This window comes from Pseudomassariella vexata (genome assembly GCF_002105095.1).
Source record: "Pseudomassariella vexata strain CBS 129021 chromosome Unknown BCR38scaffold_2, whole genome shotgun sequence".
Taxonomy (NCBI): domain Eukaryota; kingdom Fungi; phylum Ascomycota; class Sordariomycetes; order Amphisphaeriales; family Pseudomassariaceae; genus Pseudomassariella; species Pseudomassariella vexata.
This window is the reverse complement of record NW_024467957.1, coordinates 1,011,000-1,029,002: the sequence shown is the minus strand read 5'-3', so window position 1 is coordinate 1,029,002 and position 18,003 is coordinate 1,011,000. Positions and strand designations below refer to the sequence as shown.

The following is an 18,003-nucleotide window of genomic DNA, read 5'->3' as shown; positions in this document are numbered from 1 at the left end:
GCAATCGCACGACTTCTCGGCCTGGTTCTAACACACCACACCCTGAAACTTTGGGCACAAGGTACTCTTTCTGACCACCTTGCCCTCCTCATCCTCGTGCACCGCAGCCTGACTGCTCAGCGCTGACTTTATCACCTCACCCGTCCCCAGCGCCAGGTCCTCAATATCCCCGATGTCAGACGGCAGATCATGCGTAATATTCTGTGGCGCCGACTTGGCCATGGACGCAAGCCGTTTGGATAGGTACGGCTTGGCCCATGCCTCAGTTTCAGGGACGTTTTCATCCTCCTCGTCGATCAGTCTTCAAGCAATGATGGCGTGTGTCGAGCCGTTCCGAGTCACCCGTCACAACGTGGATGTGGCCGCTCCAATCATAGTCGGTTTTGGGGGTGGTCGCTGCCGTCGACAATCAGATGGCCGTCCCTGGCGTCGCAAGTGGTTGAACGGTCGTAGTGGTAGGGGCAACGCTGTCGTAGCGAACACGGTCCTCGACGGACCCTTGGGCACACAGAAGGCCAGGGCGTAGCTGCGCATGAACTCCATCTGGGTTACGATGCTGAGCTTCTGAAGTGGGATGCAGGTGGCCTCGATATCTTGGCACTTGATTGTGTTGCCAGACTCGATCTGGATTTCGACCGACTGATTCCCGATGCTGAGCACTTGTAGCCCCTTTTCTTCCACTGATAGCACGTGAGTCTAGGCGTAAAACTCAAAGTCTGGCTGCTGTTGGAGCCACTGGAGAAGGCCGCGGGGATATTTGGTTCGATGGAAGACGGCCAGTCCAGTAAACACGACCGCATTCCACTGATCTATCTTGCCGTCCCATCCTTTAATGATGAGGCCTTCTCGGAACTCCGCCTCAAGGCCAAGCTCCTTTGACAGGTTGACTTCATCCTTGATTCTCTCGATCCCCTTGGCGTGACTGTTGTCGCCAGTCTTGTGCTGTGAGATGCGATAGCCCTGCACTTGGCGATATTCGCAGTCAATAGCCAGCTACCTCGCCATCTCTCCTACTCTCTTCAAAGCCCGAACATGCCTCTCAGCAGCGACCTTTGCCCCCTCCAGCCCGTGCTTCTACTTGATGGCGTCGTATCGATCGTCAAGCGCACTGGACATATGACCTATCATCTCACCTGTCTCGCCCGTCAAGGCATCGCGCGTTTCGAGCATTATCACCTTCTTGCTGTTGCGGCGCACCAGCTCATAGGCGATGGGAATACCTGCGATGTCGGCACCAGGAACTGGTTGACCAGAGTTCACATAGTAAAAGATTTCGTCGGACGTGTATTCTGAGGACGGCTTTAGTTCAGTGTGATGATGATAATATTGTTGCAAAATAACAGAGGACTAGTGGCACACAGTCCACTGGCGGAGCCCTAGTTACTCCGTAACAATGTACACTAGTTAGATAGGTAACATTCTACCGTTACACCTGACGGAGGTTAACTTAGCTCAATCAACATCACAATCCTCCATGACAAAACGGCTCAACTGTGTACGGGCGCCTGAGGTGGACTACATTATCAACCACAACTTCCGTTCCTCGGTTCCTCTCGATTAAACGTTCGCATTTGCTTCGTTTGACGTGATGGGCATCCGCCCCTGGTTCATTGCACTTGTATGCGGGGGAAAGTGTCAGTTAAGTCGTGGAAGGCTCAATGCGAGCGTCATACAGTACCTGCCATGGTCATTGTTACGATTTGATTGTGTAGTACTTTTGCAGGATGCATTTTATTATTCATATCGCTCGTCAGAGTCTATTAGTATGATATCGATGTCGGTTTTCAAGGCGAAGAAAGAAATATCATCAAAGCATGTATACTCATGGTACACAGAGTCCGTACATGAATGTATTCTTCTGGAATGCCTCTAGGTCACTCAGTTCTTTAAACCTCGTCGTCAAGTCGAGATTTTCGGCGATTTTGAAAATGGGAATGGCCTGAATGACCCGGAAGTTCGCATCAGCGCGCGAGAACACATCACAGAACCCCTAAACGCCTTTGTGGAGTCCGCAGTGTCAAATAGGGCCTTTCCAGTGTAAATCTTGAGTCTCCCGAAGAGTATGTGCATCCCGACCTAAGGCCGCGGGGATTGTCGAAGTCCCAATCGCTGCCTACTCGTACCTCTTCGAGGCGTTTCTCCCATGATGAAGGCCATACCAGGGATAAGTTCTCTTGGAAATTACCGACAAGTATATTATCCACGTTGTAGTGCGGCTCCGGGTATGAATCGCAGCATTGCAGCCCCGCGGCCTCAGACAGCATCTCATGGTCGGTAAATACAAGCGGCGAGTTGAGAGAACCGATTCTTGAAAATACCAGCCCCTGCTATACCATCCTGATCGCATGATTGCTAGATCGATAGGGGGAGGAGTTATGAAGACGGTGATTCCAGAGCCCATCGCGTCCCCTTTTTCGTCGCGAGGGCTTCGGTAGTTCATAACCGCCTGTTTCGTCCTCGAGGTGGTTCCTACATCAGGCAGTGCACCCGCGGAACTTGCTGCTAAAATGGTAATTCAAGCTAATTTGTAGATCAAGTCCATTCTGGACACTTGTTCAGATACTACGTTTTGGCCAGCACCGTAATGGCCGCAGGGTCAAAACGATTCCTAGCCATGTCCCCTCTAAGCACGCACCGCGCGTTAAAAGGGCGGAGCTGCCACGGTGCATCACAAACCAGCATGCTGTCGTATTTCCCGGGTAATATGATGGAGGCGACGAGAGCGCAGAGACAGCATTCGGGTACCAGACCTGTTCTGTTGGCAACCAGCACTGAGCGTGATTCAGATCCATGTCCGTATTGCGATACATACTCAATAGTTGGCGATATATCGGTTGCGCGACATTAGCTGCAGATATGTTGACTCGGCGAAGTGCCCGTGAGTTTGATCAGCGGCTCGATGAGCGTCGATGGAGTCATAGGAAGTCATTGTGTAGTTTCCCGCCTCTCCAGAGTCTGCGAAACTTCTGGGTCTTCCACCATGGGCTCGTAGAACTCGCAGCAAGGACTCACGGGGAGAAGAATTGAAAGTTGGGTAAATAAAGACTTGGCTCACGAAGGCAATTTGGGCTAGCGGACGTCATAGATTACATAGATGTGTGACTTGCCAACGATATGACAGCAAAAAGTGAAGTTCTCAAAATCACGAGATCGGCTTCATGCATAAGTGCGAGGCGGACGGCTAGGAACCACCAAGACGATTCCAGGGGATAATCTTCTGCGCCCTGGCCTCGAAGACCTGACTGGCGCTGGTATTGGTTTATTTGGCGTCATGGCGGCTATGAAAGCGATTGCGTTGATTGAAGAAAGACTCCGCAAATGGACTATAACTATTGAGCCAGTCCGAGAAAAATAACGTGTTGGCTATGAAGTTGCGGAAGTATGGAGTTACTCGAAAGTAAGCGTCAAGTCCGGGGGAAACTCGGCAGCGCTTAAGTAGGTTTCGTCTACGTGGGAAGATCGCAGCTACCTTCAAGTTTCCTCTCACGTCCCACAACTCGATCCAATTAAGAAATGGCCGGCAAGAAGAAGGCCGAAACGAAGTCCAAGGACAATAAGGACGCTGGGGGGAAAGGCGGGAAGGGCAAAAGCCAGGGGATTTCCGAGCAGAAGAGTGCCAACCCCAAGGTGCGTGGTGCACAGTCCATCGTAGTTCGACATATCTTGGTAAGTGCAATGAGGTCCCTTCTCATCTCTTGCAATGTAATAACATTGGCATAGTGCGAGAAGCATAGCAAAAAGGAAGAAGCGCTGGCTAAGCTGAGAGCCGGTGTCGATTTCAAAACCGTTGTCGCCGAGTTCTCGACAGAGAAGATAAGGACAGGCAAGACAAAGATTGCTTTATTAATGTAAATGCAGTGACTGACACAGTGCAGGTGGCGCCTTGGGTTTGAAGAGCAAGGGAACGTTGGAACCCGAGTTTGAGAAGGTGGCATTCGAACTGCCTGCGTTCAATGGATACACCACGGCAAATTACCCATATGGTGAGGCCAAGACCCAGCATGGATATCACATCATCGCGGTTGATGCGAGAAAGTGAAGTTTGCGAGGCGCATGATCAAGTGTATCACTTTCGTTGATAACAATGCATATTCACCCAGACGAGAAATAATCACCCAGGAAGAGTTATTGGTCTCAATGCAGATTTTCCATGATCCGATGCAGTATGGTGGTTCCTAGTACATCCCAATGCATCCTTGGCGGATGTTCCTCAGATTTCTATAGCCATTCCCATCAACGCCGGGTAGCAAAATTCCTTACTGCTCGGTCTGGAAGTAGTTGAGAAGGATAGATCGCTCTTGAGACTCCTCACCCCAGTCCTTAACCACGACGCAGGAGCAGTTGACAACCTTTCTCGCGTTACCCTCGCGGTCCAAGACGCCTGTCAACACCGATTAGTGCCCATTCAAAATCCAGTTGCTGTTCCATGTTGTCACTTACAGAGACCAGCCCACTCGCCAAGCTGCTTGCCGTCGGGAACCTTGATCAGGGGGATCTTGTGCTCCGAGCAAAGGGCAACAACCAGCTTCTTGTATGCCTCCTCCTCGCAAGACTCGTTCAGGACACACATGTGAGCCTGGCGTCTGTCGAGAGCCTTGGACGCCTCACGGAGACCACGGGCGAGACCATCGTGCATCAGGGCGAGCTTCAAAACACCCTTGAGGGCGTCGAGAACGGACATCTGGCCCTTGGAGGCCTCGGCAGAAACTTCGACCTCCTCGGGGGCCTCGGGGGCGTTGTTCTCTTCTACGTCCGACTGGAATTGGGGGGGGGGGATTGTTAGCCAAAGCTCATCCCACATTTGCGGCGCACAAATTAGCGGCTCTTCTGGGATCGCACGCGCCCAAGCCCGAAAAGGTACCTGCCAGAGCCGCATTGCGAAGATCAGAACGGCCAGAGCAAAATCTAACGTACCATCTTGATTGTGTGATACCGGTGCGATCCTCGAAGAGCGTTGGTTGCTGACGAATGGTGAAGGAAGATTTGATGGTCGCGGAAAATGGTGTGAAAATATCACTGCACCAAATGTCCAATACTAACCATGGTCAAACCGAGCACTTTGGGAAGTCGCCGGTGAAATTCGCTTAAAGCGGGGCCGTGGGAGCTTTAGCCAATCAGGCACCACTAGGGCTTTCGCTCTGCGGGCGCGTCTGCCACACCTCGTCCAGCATTTTGAACTTTTTTCTCGTCTTCGTTAGATTGACTACTCTTCAGTCAACTCATCAGCAAAACGATAATTCTTGTCAAAATCGTCAACTCACCACGACGAGGTATGTGGATATAACAATATCATGATGGATTGATATAACCCCCCTAGACGCCCTTCACGAAGCCAGGGGAGAGCAATCAGGGACCGGCACTCCATCGGATCGGAGCTACAGTGTGTTGCACCGAACATCGCGGTCACATATCGCATAGTAGCAAGACCTCCGTCACGATGGAAACTGGCCCTTGATACGCTTCTCCTCTCCAGTACTGAGCGGGCAGAACCCTCACTCGATGCAGCAGCTCGAGTGAGGGCACTCTCCATGCTCATGGCTTTAGAGGGCTAACATGAAAATCTATTGGCAGATACCTCATTTCCCTCCCACGATCTGAGAATCTCCAAACCCTTCAACCACCGCCAAAATGGTCAAGACTTCGGTTCTCCACGACGCTCTCAAGTCGATTAACAATGCCGAGAAGGCCGGCAAGCGTCAGGTCCTCATTCGACCTAGCTCTAAGGTCATTGTCAAGTTCTTGACTGTCATGCAGCGTCACGGTACGTTCCATCATTGCGACGATATTCTTGATTATTAGAAGAGACGTGGAAGACTCAGCAGCCCGTGGCCAAAACTCCTTCCCATAGCATTCGGCATGATAACTGGATAACGGTTTCAATTTTCCCACGACCGCAGTCTTTTAAGTTGCCGATAGATCGACGTATCACTACGGGCGAGGGAATCTTACACGTGTCTCTGATATCAAGAAATGAAGTTTTTACGTTTAGTCTTTCGCTACATCCCGCTAACGAAGCTGTTGCTTGCAGGCTACATTGGCGAGTTCGAGGAGGTTGATGACCACCGATCCGGCAAGATTGTCGTCCAGCTGAACGGCCGCCTCAACAAGACTGGTGTCATCTCCCCCCGCTACAACGTTCGTCTGGCGGACCTTGAGAAGTGGGTTGTCAAGCTGCTGCCCGCCCGTCAGTTCGGTTACATCATCCTGACCACCTCGGCTGGTATCATGGACCACGAGGAGGCCCGCCGCAAGCATGTCGCCGGCAAGATCATCGGCTTCTTCTACTAGAGGTTTAATGTTTGGACGTGTTAACACAAAAATGGTGTATGATGGATGGACATGGCATTGTCGGGAGTTCAGGGAGTGTGGGATAACGACCAAGCATGAGCTTGAGATTTCTGATGCCAAATGCAACAATCCACGAAATGCTATAAATGTTGAATCCTCTCGGAAGTTTTGTTTCCTACTAAATGCAATAATGGCGTTGTCTACCCTAAGTGCTGCTATAATCACCAAGTGCCGGATGTCCATGTGAATTGCGATAAAGCTTGTCGTCACTTTTTTGTGAAGCTCTTACTAGGGATATTCATAAAACAGTAAGAGTTTAAGTATGATGAAAATAATGTGTCCCTGAATTCATGGAACTTGAGGCCGGCTGCCAATGGTGATACTGACATGTCTGAGGGAAAAATTGCCGTGGCATTTAGGTTCAATTGAAAACGCGTTCGCGAATCATTGATCACCCGGGACAGGTAGGAAGAGTGTCTATCGCACCTTTTTCGGCCAAGTCGGGCCTAGCACAAGTGCCGCTTTTACTCAGTCTCGGTTCAGTTAGCTGCCTGCCGGAGTCATCAAATTATGCACAATTATGCAAAGAAAACGGTTCTCAAACAAAAACTGTACTTTTGTTTTGCTCCGTGCGATCCAGACGAATGCAGCTTTTGGCCTTGTCCAAATCCGTCCTTCATCTAGGTAACGAACAGTACGTATATAAACAACCTGTACCTGGGATTTTCAAAAGTGCTTGTAAAGTTGTAGGGAGATAAGAGGAAGTTCAACATGCCCATAAATGTTTTTCTTCTAGTTCTGCCGTTTGCTGTACCGTCCCCCACCACCTTTTGGGTGCCCTTAATTAGTGGGCCATAGCGAAAAGTCAACAACTTCACTTATAAACATTTATTATTTTTATTATTAAATACGCCGTAGGCTCGAAGCCCCCGGTACCTCTACTAGTACTCCCGTATGTCAAACCGTGCCCTAATGGCTGGACTAAATACATACGCTGCGTCGTCGGTTCGCCCTATTGGCGACTGCGTTGCGTTCACTACCATACTACGTTGGTTCTCAACCTACCAACAAAGTCCCCCCTGAGAAGATCGATGCTATCTGGGCCTTGAAGCTGTCCGACCCGTCCCTAGCAGCCATCTTACAATAGTCCCACTAACTACTGGTTCTCCTGTTGCCGTTGCGAGGTCTCTGCGAGAGTATAGTGGCCGTGGTGCGATGGCGGCCCGTAATCGTTCCCTCGGTCCTTCCAACAGCCCGCAAAAGAGGATTACGTGCTCTGCCGTCTCAGGGGCATCGCCACAGCGGCATAGCGGCGAGTACACGCCAAAAGCCCCTGTCTTGAATAAGAAGGCTGCTAGTCCTATTTTTTCCGTCCTGATCTGGCACAGCGTAGACGCCTCCAGTCGGTTCAGGCCGAAATACTTGCCCCCTTTCGGTATCTGCATCGAAGGGCCCTCCGGTTCCTCAGCGATAGCGCGTCGCTGGCGATCGTGATGCTCTGCTCCGGTGAGCCATCTCTTCCTCCAGTGGTCGAGGAGGGCAGCCGGGACCTCCTTTTCCTCACTCATCCACTCGGAGCCCCGGGCCTCCTTCTCCATAGTGTACCCTGCCGGTCGGAGTAGCTGCGACGCCTGCTTCCTCTTCGCCGGCCTATCCTGTCGGAGTATATGTGACGCTTTAGCGCTCGCGCTGCGAAGCAGATTTCTCTTCCCGCTAAGTCGTAGCCGTTCTTCAAACTTAGCAGCCCGGGCACTAAGATAGAGGTCTAGTGGCGGGATTGCTGCTTCTGCTTCCAGGTGGCGAACCGGCGTCGCTTTGTGGGCGCCACAGACTACCCGGAGGCACTCGTTCTGTATCCCCATCAGGCTCTTAGCTGGCCCTGCCGGTTCCTCACTTATAGTATGCCACGCAGTCGCCCCGAAGGCAATCGCGCTACGGATAACCACCGTATATAACAGCCTCGCCCGTATAAGATCGCAGCCCCACGACATATTGACTAGCTTTGTCAGGGCTAGCTTTTGAGTTGCCATTTTTGTTTTAACACGCTCAACATGGGCGTGCCACGTCAGTTTGCGGTCGAACCAGACTCCTAGGAACCTGGCTGAGACTACCGGCGACACTGTGGCGTCCCCAAGGCGAATACTTTGCGGCAAGGGCTCTCGGGCCCTAGTAAAGTGCATTAGCTCACTCTTGTCAGGAGCGAACTCCATCCCGTGCCTCACTGCCCACCGCTGACACGTAGCCCATGCGCTCTCCAACCGGCGGCAGGTCGTGTCTGGATCGGTGCCGACGCTTAGCAGGTTCGTGTCGTCCGCGAACCCGACTACTAAAAGTAGTGGATGCTGCTCCGCTAGCTCCTCGTACAGCGTTGAAATGTATAATATAAACAGTATCGGGGATAGCGGTGACCCCTGGGGGACGCCAGCTCGTAGGGGGATTGGCTCTGACTCCTTGCCATCGAACCGGAGGCGTACCGTTCTATCCTCCACGAAGCTGCGTACCCACTCCTGAACCCACTCCGGGTAGCCTTTCCGGGCTAATATGGAAATCAGCCGTCTGTAATTGACCGTATCGAATGCCCCCTTGATGTCTAGCTGTAGCAGCGAGGCGATGCCCCCGCGTCTCCACGCCGTATAGACCACGTCCTCAACTATACGTATTGCCAGTTCGGTGGACCTCCCAGCGCGGTTACCCATTTGGCCGTTTGGTAGTAGGCCGGCCGCCTCAGCTACTTTGGTGATACGCTGGCTCATCGCCGTCTCTATTACCTTCCCTACCGTGCTAAGCAGGGCAATGGGGCGCCAGCCGCCAGGGGTCTGCTTCTGAGCTGTCGTTTTATTAGGCTTAGGGATAATAACCACCCTCGCTGAGCGGAAGCGCTCCGGGTAGTACCCCAGCCTAAAGCTAGCTGTTGCCAGATCCGCTAGGATCTCCCATAGGGGTTCACCGCAGGCCTTTAGCAGGCCAGTGGGGATCAGGTCGTCGCCGGGAGCCTTCCGAGCAGCCGTTCCTTTGATGATAGACTCGATATCCATTGTGGTCACCTCCCTAGGGACGTTCAGCTCTGGTCTCGTCTGTAATAGGCCGCGATCGAGGTCCGATAGATCTATATACGGGTCTGGGAAGAACCTCTCAGCTAGTAATTTTGCCTTCTCATCATGTGTACGTGCTGTAGGCGTGTCGCCGGCGTCCCTCCGGAGATCTGGCAAGCCGTGGGCCTCAGGGGGGGCCCAGCTCCGTAGCCTAGCCCACCTCTGCAGTGCCCACAGGCTTTTGTGATCCTTCGCCGTCCCCTCGAGCTTCTCGTGCCAGTTACGCGTCTGCGCTTCGCTGATTTCGAGCCGTTGTTTTTGGCCGGCTCTTGTATATTCGTCCCAGTTGGTCTGCGACCTTGCCTGGAGGTAGTCCCGCCGTCGTCTCTTCGTCTCAGCGCAAGCCTTGCTAACCTGCGGGCACCACCACGGGACCCCAGCGCCTCGGCCAACGGTGCGTCTCGGGACCGCCACGTCGGCGATCTCTTGGAGGTTCCGGATAACCCAGTCAACAGCCTGGTCCAACTCCGTTATCGTCTCAACCGGCAAATAATTCATAAATCTCTGGCTTGATTCGGCTACGATGAGCCACTTATCCGCCATCGCCCAGTTCCACCCTTCGACACTGCGGCGGCCCTCCTTGACTGCTTCCCCGTTGGATATTACCCTAATCACTTGCGCTCTGTGGTCTGAGCCCTCTAGGCCCGGGTCCCCATCGTAATCAATCCTAGCCCCTTTCGTCACCCAGGCTAGGTCGATAGTTGAGTCTCGTTGTTTGTGCCTTTGCCGTGTGATTTCCCCGAACGGCGTAACGAGCTCTAATCGCCAGCGTCGCGCAAACTCCACTACGTTGTCGCTGCCCCGTGACGACCGTCCGTGGACGTCCCACAGCGGGTGATGTGTATTGAAGTCCCCTACGAGGACCTGTGTCCCCTCCGGCGCCCCATTAGGGAGGTCTTGGAGCGGGCTGACCTAGCGGCTCCCGGTCTGGTTTGGTGAATAGATAGACCAGATTGTAAGGACGTCCGGGCCTGCCCCGAACGTAATACTGCTCCAGTCCATCCCGGTACGGGGTCGCAACGTAGCCACGTCGTATCGTTTATGGACGTATAGCGCAGCTCTGCCGCTGCTGTACACTACTTCGTACCTGGACGACTTCGGGCAATAAATCGCCTTCGTCCGCCGGTTGATCCATGGCTCTTGAACCGCTATTATATCATAGTCACCCCCCTTATCCAGCGCTAGCGTTGCGTTCGCCTTTGAATCTGCGATATTCCAGTAGAGAATAGAGACTACCATTAAGCTGTCGATGGTATATCTTCGTTCGTACGTCCCTTAGTGAGGAAGCTACGCATTGCTGACGCAGACCGTTCGGTTCGCTCCTGCTCCACTCGCGATCCGCCCAGGGGGCGGCCCCGGGGTCGTACAACTGTAAACCCGTCGCTGGTCAATGAGCTAGGTGGTGTGAGCCTGCCCTCACTAGATAACCCGTCCGAGTAGCTGCGGACCTCAAATTGTCGGGGGCGGTGAGCGTACGCCTCGCGTACGCGTAGCCGCTGCTATTCTGCCGTAGGGCAGTCCCTGTCCCACGCCGTGTGCTTCCCTTTGCAGTTCACACAACGTTTTTTGCCGCTAGGTGCCTTCTCGGGGCAGTCTTTTTCACCCCCTGGGTGTGCCGTTGCAGCGCAGACGCCGCAACGCGCCGTCTTCTTGCAGTGTTTCGCGATATGGCCGTATTCGTAGCACTGGTAGCACTGCCGAACCCGAAGATTGCCGTCGTACGGCTCGCAATCGAATATCTGGGCCTCCCAAATAAGCCCTTCGGAGCATAGTTCCATCGCCGCCTCCACGCTATCCACGTGTAGTATCAGGGCCGCATACGGTGCTTGCGGCGCCCGGGGGAGGTTTCTTTTAGCCTTAGAGAGGTGCTTTGTATTGTCCCGCTTCAGGTCTTTAAGTAGCTGGCTCTCGTCGTGGACCTCTCGCAGCCGTTTCGCAGGCAGCCCCTTCGCGATCACTGCAACTTCTCTGCGGTTGAGAAGTGCCTTATCGCCGAAGGCACTACGCACCCACCTGCTGTCCGTGGTCGCCGCTGAGGCCGACTGCTTAAACGTCACTACGGTATCGCCACTGCGCAGCCTGCGGGCCGCCACTGCATCGGTGCTGCCGCGTGCACTGTTCACCGCTTTTACGACCTCAGCCGCCGATCTGTTCTTCATATTAGGGTCCTCTGTCCCCCGGATCACTACCTCTCTCTCCCTTCGCTGGGGCACTACAACCCGCTGCTGCCACACTGGGGCTTCACCGGGTCCCCGTCCCTGGGCCGATCCTGAGGCGATTGAGGCCCAGGATCGAGTTGTAGGCAAGGCCACGTTCTTCACCGTATCCTGCATGGTCTTCTCAACCATCGTCTGGATCGCCGCAGGAATTTCGGCAAGGGCCAGAGTCACTGCCAATACGTCGGCATGTGTGGCGGGTCTGTCGCCCCCCTCCTCCAGCGTCCTGCCGGCTAGTTTCAACCCCAGCCAACGCTCCATCAAACCCCCCATGACCTCAATCTTCTCACGTGGGACCAAGTCGGCAATCTCTTGTTCTACCTTTTGTAGTTCTCTTCCGATCCCTTCCCTCTCTGCGTTCTTTCTGCTGGTGCGCTCCACGTTCGGTGCGTGGGCACTTTCGTTGGCGTGGGGGTGGTGAAAACTCTGTTCGAGTCCCGCCCGTCCCCCGTCGATCACCATCGGCGCCGCCATCGCTTGCGTCCTCGCTTCGCGTGCGATGCGAGGTCACTGTCCGACGTAAACGGTCGTTAGGAATCGAATGCCGCAATCGGTTTGATGATTTGACGCTGTTCGAAGAAGTTATCGATGAAAGTCAGAAATCTCCCTTCACAAAAATTTAACACAGTTCACTTATAAACAATTCAACCCCCAATTTAGGGATTTGTATAGTAAATATACCATTCTGTAGCTATTTTTCTTACTGATTAATCGCGTCTTTTTCTCTTCATTGTACGCCTACTATAGGTGACAGTAAGGGCTGGCTTATCTAGCTCTGCGTTATTAGAACTATAAGACATAGGTACGGCTATATACTGTGGGATCGCACTGGTACTGGCATTCCGGCTACATACGAAGGTGAAGAAGGGAAGTACAGGTGGGGGGTCCAAGCCGCACAAAGGCATTTGAGTCTCTTGCCCGTGTCCCACGTGACCGTAGGCCACCAATCCCACATATACTAGGGAAGGTAACTATAGTTAGGCTATCACGGGATTAATTCTAGAAAGTAATGTATTCAGGAGACTTCTATCTGCCGAGCTAAGTTCTACGCGTCCGACTCTTTTTGAGGAGTTGAATCTCCGACAATTATCCGATAGCTCGGCTGCATTTTGGCCACAGCCTTGATCTCACACTTTCCCAATACAACAATTTGTCGAATATCACGTGTGTCCAATCGAGTAGTCAGCAGTGCGTAAGATTGTATATAAATGAGGTGTGTTCTTGTCTGTCTGTCTTCTTGTCAGGGTACGGCCTGGACCGAAGGCGATAGTACAGAGTGAAGGGGAGAAATAGGCGTGTCCCCCTGGTGGTCACCTGGTGGTCACTGGTGGTCACTTGGTGATGACAGGTAAGGGTGTCCACAGTAGTTCATTGATCTCTCCCCTCTCTATCTTCCTCCGTCTCGACTCCTTACTTATAGCCAGCCGAGGTTCTCTGTTGGATTCTGGATGTTTGCTTCCGCATGTCTGTGTTCCTCCGACTTTGGCCAACATCTTGGATAGCGGCTCTTTATCTGCAACCAAGCGATTCCCTATCCGCTGCAAACGGCTTCAACAGCTCTCATTCGCCACAAGCGGCTCTCTAGCCGCCACAAACGACTTCCTTCCTGGTGGAAGCCGGCCCGCCTCGGATGACACTTGTGGCTCTGACACTTCTGTTCTCGCGAACTCCCGTTGCTCTGCCTTTTATAGATGCTTTAGAACATGTCGGTAACTTTGGTGTTACTTTTGAGAAGAGGGGTTCCTTTCGCCTTCTGAACTTTAAGTGACAATAGTCTTCTCTAGTGCCATATTATTTCTGAACCTAGGAACCAGGTGCCCTATCTGACACAATTCACACCCCATATGCACTCGCATCAACGTTACTCGATATTGTAAGGATATTGCATGGTTATGGCTTTCAGACAGCTATTCGAGGAATAGCCGAGGAATCAACCTCACAAGAGGGAGTCTTGCACATCAATTGCAAGACGGATAGAAGTTTGACTCTAATATGACTTCTTGATACAACTCCTATGGGTTGACATGCAGAATCGATCATTCCGCGGATGATTGGGGCGGAGGCGACGCATCCCCCCAAGGCTAGGTATATTTAGGAAGCCTCAAGCCGTTATCAGACACCCTCCGTATTCTAAATTTTTACCGTAATGCCGGTTTATGACGTTAAAGTCTTTTGTGTACTAATTTATGAAATGCTTATTTGGGGCGTAAGCTTAGGCCAAGCTCAGGCCAGACCCCTGTCGGGATCAGGCTTAAAGCAGCGTGGCTCAGGTCCAGTTGCGGCACCCAGGTGGGCATGAACACTCTAGTTTTGAGGTTAAATTCGTCTCGTACCAGGTTGTTCACTGGGCCATTCAGAACGCGCAGCAGAAAATCTACAGGCTGACTTACCAACCCCTGACAGCCTTGGAACTGGGAACTTGGAACTCAAACTCCACCACGTATTCGGTCGCGGCGCCCCAGTCGCATATGGCATGAAGATTTACGGTTCTTTGAACGCACGGGAAGGTTCCAATGTCAATTCGGCGAACTAATCCAGTTCCCTATGCCCGAGAGTCGAAGCTAGTTCCTTAAGAAATTATTCCCCAGGAAAAGCCAAGCCCTCGGGATGGGCTTGAGGATTCGCCCACGGCAGGTCCTCGTGACGGGAGGATTTGTGCTCTTCGTCATCTGCATCGTCTCACTCTCTCGCTTCCCTCCGAACAACACCAGGGTCCCTCTGTCGTATGTACCGTCATCGTCAACTCGCGATGGCAGCAGCAGCAGCTATGTCGACACAGCCTACGAGCCCCCGCCACCAGTAGGGCCCCTCGACCCGAAACCCAAACCCGCACCCGCGGGCTCACATCCCATGTGGCATCTAATCAACAATGCCGAGCGCGATCTCGAGAACCTCAAGTCGCGCCAGTCCAAGACGCTCGGTCAGGCGGTGGCAGAATATCGCCGCCGCTATAACATTCCCCCGCCGCCCAATTTCGACAAGTGGTTCGCCTTTGCGCAGGCAAAGGGTGTGCAGCTGATAGACGAGTTCGATATGATCCATGAGTCTCTGGTGCCGTTCTGGGGATTGAAGCCCGCAACGATCCGGGAAAGAGCGATGGAGGCGCTGGGCTTCGATAATGCGCTGCTGGGGATCCAGATCAGAAACGGCAAGACAACACATGTGCAGGGTGGTGGTGAGTGGCAGCGTGAGGCGACAGTAGGCATGATGGGCAAATTCCTACAATATCTTCCAAACATGGACCTGTGCTTCAACCTGCACGATGAGCCGCGAGTCGTGGTGCCGCATGATGACCTGGCCAGGCTGGTCAAAAGAGGCATCGAGGTCAACATGGCGGCTGCCAGCAGGCATAGCAGCCCCCTGAACGAGTTCACGAAGAAGCCTCAAGGGCTCAACGACGGGACGCGGTTTGAGGAGAACAAGTTTACCCGCTTCAACGTATTTGCCCATCAGCCCACTTGGACACATTCAAGGCTCTCCTGTCCACCTGAAAGTCCCGCAAGAGGACTCGAGGAGGATGAGAAGAAAGACGACGTGTCCAAATACGGGCTGGGCGACCTTGGTTTCATCTACAATGTGACCGCCATGTCCGATATCTGCAACTCGCCTTCTCTCAGCACGAGTTTTGGGTTCTTTGACCGTCCAAACGCATTCAACATTGTACACGACCTCTTTCCCATATTTTCTCAGTCCAAAATCTCTTCGTACAATGACATTCTGTATCCTTCGCCTTGGTACTGGTTTGACAAAGTCGTGTATGACGAAAAGAAAGACAAGCCCTGGGCTACAAAGGAAGACAAACTGTACTGGCGTGGTAGCACAACTGGTGGATTCAGCAGGAACGGTGGCTGGCGGCGCCAGCATCGCCAGCGCTTCGTGCAAAAGATCAACGCTGCCGACAATACGAAGATTCTGGTAAACTCGGGGACCGAGTCAAACCAGCACTGGGAACCAAAGGTCGTGGCCCGCGGCGAGTACAAGGACATCATGGATGTGTACTTCTCGGGGGTTGGCCAGTGTGACCCGGGCGACTGCGATGCCCAGGCCGAGTTCTTCACCATTAAGGGTCACGCCGAGCAGCAGGATGCTTGGAACTTCAAGTACCTTCTCGACATTGACGGCAATGCGTTCAGTGGCAGGTTCTACGCTTTCCTACAAAGTCGCAGCTTGGTGTACAAGTTTGCTGTTTTCAGGGAGTGGCATCTCGAGTGGTTGAAGCCGTGGGCGCACTACATCCCACTGAGCCTGCAGGGAGATGATTGGCTCGAGGCCGTGAGGTTCTTTGGCGATGGTTCTTTGGGCAAGAAGGAGGCGGAACGTTTGGCTAACCAGCAAAGAGACTGGGCCAACAGCGTGCTTCGACATGAGGATATGGAGGTTTGGTTCTTCAGGTTATTGCTCGAGTGAGTTGTTCACTTCGCCTTCCCTCTTTCCTTTGGTCTGGACGAGATGAGACGAAACGAAACGGGTTACTGACAATCACGAACAGGTACGGGCGCGTAATTGACGACAACCGAGAGAGCATTGGCTTCTCCGTCGGCGGAACGAAGGCCGCAGCGGATGAGAAGGGCATATAATATAGCACCATCACCGTTTGTGACGGCTATCCTATATAAGAGTCAACCAAGATGACTCCACCCCGAAAGGTTTTCTTATATTGCAATCACATTAGGGGGCCATACTGGACTAAGGCGTTCGCGGCATCATTGTAAACATACATTAAAGGCATTTGGAACGGAGTTGTCTCACTACGGGGCTGGAGGTCTGTTGGGTATCAGCTAAGCGATCGGCTGTGAGTACGTTCTAATTATTTACCATCCTGGAGCGTTGAGGTAGATATTGTGGCTGGAGCTACCCAGTAGCAATATGAAGTACACAAAGTATAAGTTGTGTAGTGTTTTAGGATTTTTATGTAGGGATGCAGGTGCGAGTTCCGATGTGTATGCTGTCGTTATATACCGAGTTTGGGGGATATTTCGCTACGCAGGGGGGCTCTCTGCTTTTCCAAACCAAGTTCCCCCCTGTATTACACAAGTACTAAGAGTCACCTTTTCTCCGTTAGCTTGAATCCAGATCGCTAGATGTGACAATTTCTAACGACGTCAAGAATGCGCGTTGTGGCGTTTGATAATACGAAATGCAACCTTTTGAGAGGCAAGTCGCCTCCCATGCATGATTCCCGTCGCCTACTCTAGAATTTAGAGCAAATCTAGCTTCAGGGGGCTTTAGGGCTGTTTTATGTGACCTCAGGGTATTTCTATGATATAATTCGACTTGAGGACTACGTGTTAAACGATATTCATAGTAGGCAATAAATGCACGTACTTGCACATCAGTTATATTACCACAAATTGCAAGATACTCTACCGATGTTAGTAACGATATTCGGAGGAGACAGCGTAAATGAAAAAATAAGACTTAGAAGCACGCTAGTGACAACCTCAAGCTGTGGATGTAAGAACGCCTGGCTCTTAGCTTAAAGTTGACCATGTCAAATATTAGGTGCCCGACACTATATGTGCCTGGCTTATGACATGAACGGATTGCGGACATCATGGGGAAGGGAATTCGGCCTTTAGTTTCCCGCGTAAAGAGTCAATCATGTAACACAATTCAGATATGGATTTGCTCCTAGCAGTAAATAATGGAGCAACTACGCTATATGTCAGGACGCACGAGACAAGTGCTTGTGGTTTCTTTCTTCCTTCCAATCTGTGGCATGTTGCTGCATGCGAAGAACAGACAAGTTGGAGCCGCAAGTCGGGAGTACGTTCTCGTGTCTTATAGAGATGCCTCACGGCAAAGCATTGCTCTCGCTATAGTAGCAACCATACACGTGATGGCATTTAATTCAAGATATTTATTGCACTGCGGGTACATACCCAGGGAATAAATGACAAATACGTGATGAAAGGAGGCGATAAAGTAGTTGGCTGAAGCAATGTTAAATGTTTTTCTTTGTAACGGCAGAGGGGAATATTCGCTAGGTCGGAGCCCCAAAGTTCTCATACAAGCCAAGGTTATTTATTCATTTGACAATTATGGGCGAAAGCCGGCGGAGTTTGGAAAAAATAGACGCATGCGCAGGGGCAACAACATCCACAGAACTAGCAGCGAGAGCAAGCCCATGAAGCTGCTGGTGCTGTCCTTGCTATGTATAAAGTGTACGATATTGAGATACGCCTACTTGGGCTGATGGTCCTCCCTATCTGTGAGATTCACGTCTAGCGATGCTTCTACTATATCCTTTATGACCGCCAGTTGCTTCATCCAGGGCTCGAAAGTGAAGTAAGGTGGCCGCTTGAGGAGTTTCTCTTGTGGGAGGAAATTGAGTCGTCTTGAGCTTATTCTACCGCCCGCTGATAGAAAATTACGACTATGTTAATTGATTATTGTTCATCCTTGAA

At 52.1% G+C, this 18,003-nt stretch overlaps 5 protein-coding genes across 5 annotated transcripts; 3 read left to right on the top strand and 2 right to left on the bottom strand.

Moving 5' to 3' along the window:
• Positions 1 to 27: 27 nt before the first annotated feature.
• On the bottom strand, positions 28 to 2,145 carry BCR38DRAFT_480948 (uncharacterized protein; the record flags this gene model as incomplete). Its single annotated transcript, XM_040863325.1, has 5 exons — positions 28 to 301; positions 482 to 652; positions 710 to 965; positions 1,134 to 1,289; positions 2,124 to 2,145. 5 exons carry the CDS (start codon positions 2,143 to 2,145, stop codon positions 28 to 30), a joined length of 879 nt encoding a protein of 292 aa, XP_040719731.1.
• Positions 2,146 to 3,486: 1,341 nt separating this feature from the next.
• BCR38DRAFT_384134 (uncharacterized protein) lies at positions 3,487 to 4,039 on the top strand (the record flags this gene model as incomplete). The annotated part of the gene is made up of 3 exons (XM_040857454.1): positions 3,487 to 3,666; positions 3,721 to 3,848; positions 3,871 to 4,039. Exons 1-3 carry the CDS (start codon positions 3,514 to 3,516, stop codon positions 4,037 to 4,039), a joined length of 450 nt encoding a protein of 149 aa, XP_040719730.1. The 5' UTR covers positions 3,487 to 3,513.
• A 217-nt stretch (positions 4,040 to 4,256) lies between these two features.
• BCR38DRAFT_332199 (50S ribosomal protein L30e-like protein) lies at positions 4,257 to 4,801 on the bottom strand (the record flags this gene model as incomplete). Its single annotated transcript, XM_040855128.1, has 2 exons — positions 4,257 to 4,381; positions 4,441 to 4,801. 2 exons carry the CDS (start codon positions 4,799 to 4,801, stop codon positions 4,257 to 4,259), a joined length of 486 nt encoding a protein of 161 aa, XP_040719729.1.
• Positions 4,802 to 5,201: 400 nt separating this feature from the next.
• BCR38DRAFT_420056 (ribosomal protein S8) lies at positions 5,202 to 6,497 on the top strand. The gene is made up of 3 exons (XM_040859359.1): positions 5,202 to 5,270; positions 5,572 to 5,761; positions 6,029 to 6,497. Exons 2-3 carry the CDS (start codon positions 5,629 to 5,631, stop codon positions 6,286 to 6,288), a joined length of 393 nt encoding a protein of 130 aa, XP_040719728.1. The 5' UTR covers positions 5,202 to 5,270; positions 5,572 to 5,628; the 3' UTR covers positions 6,289 to 6,497.
• A 7,706-nt stretch (positions 6,498 to 14,203) lies between these two features.
• Positions 14,204 to 16,173, top strand: BCR38DRAFT_333552 (uncharacterized protein; the record flags this gene model as incomplete). Its single annotated transcript, XM_040855237.1, has 2 exons — positions 14,204 to 15,999; positions 16,086 to 16,173. 2 exons carry the CDS (start codon positions 14,204 to 14,206, stop codon positions 16,171 to 16,173), a joined length of 1,884 nt encoding a protein of 627 aa, XP_040719727.1.
• Between the last annotated feature and the right edge of the window lie 1,830 nt (positions 16,174 to 18,003).

Coding starts and splice junctions, on each gene's coding strand:
- BCR38DRAFT_420056 (XM_040859359.1), top strand. CDS start 5,629: ATGGTCAAGACTTCGGTTCTCCACGACGCTCTCAAGTCGATTAACAAT. Junction 5,762..6,028: donor GACTGTCATGCAGCGTCACG/GTACGTTCCATC, acceptor TGTTGCTTGCAG/GCTACATTGGCGAGTTCGAG.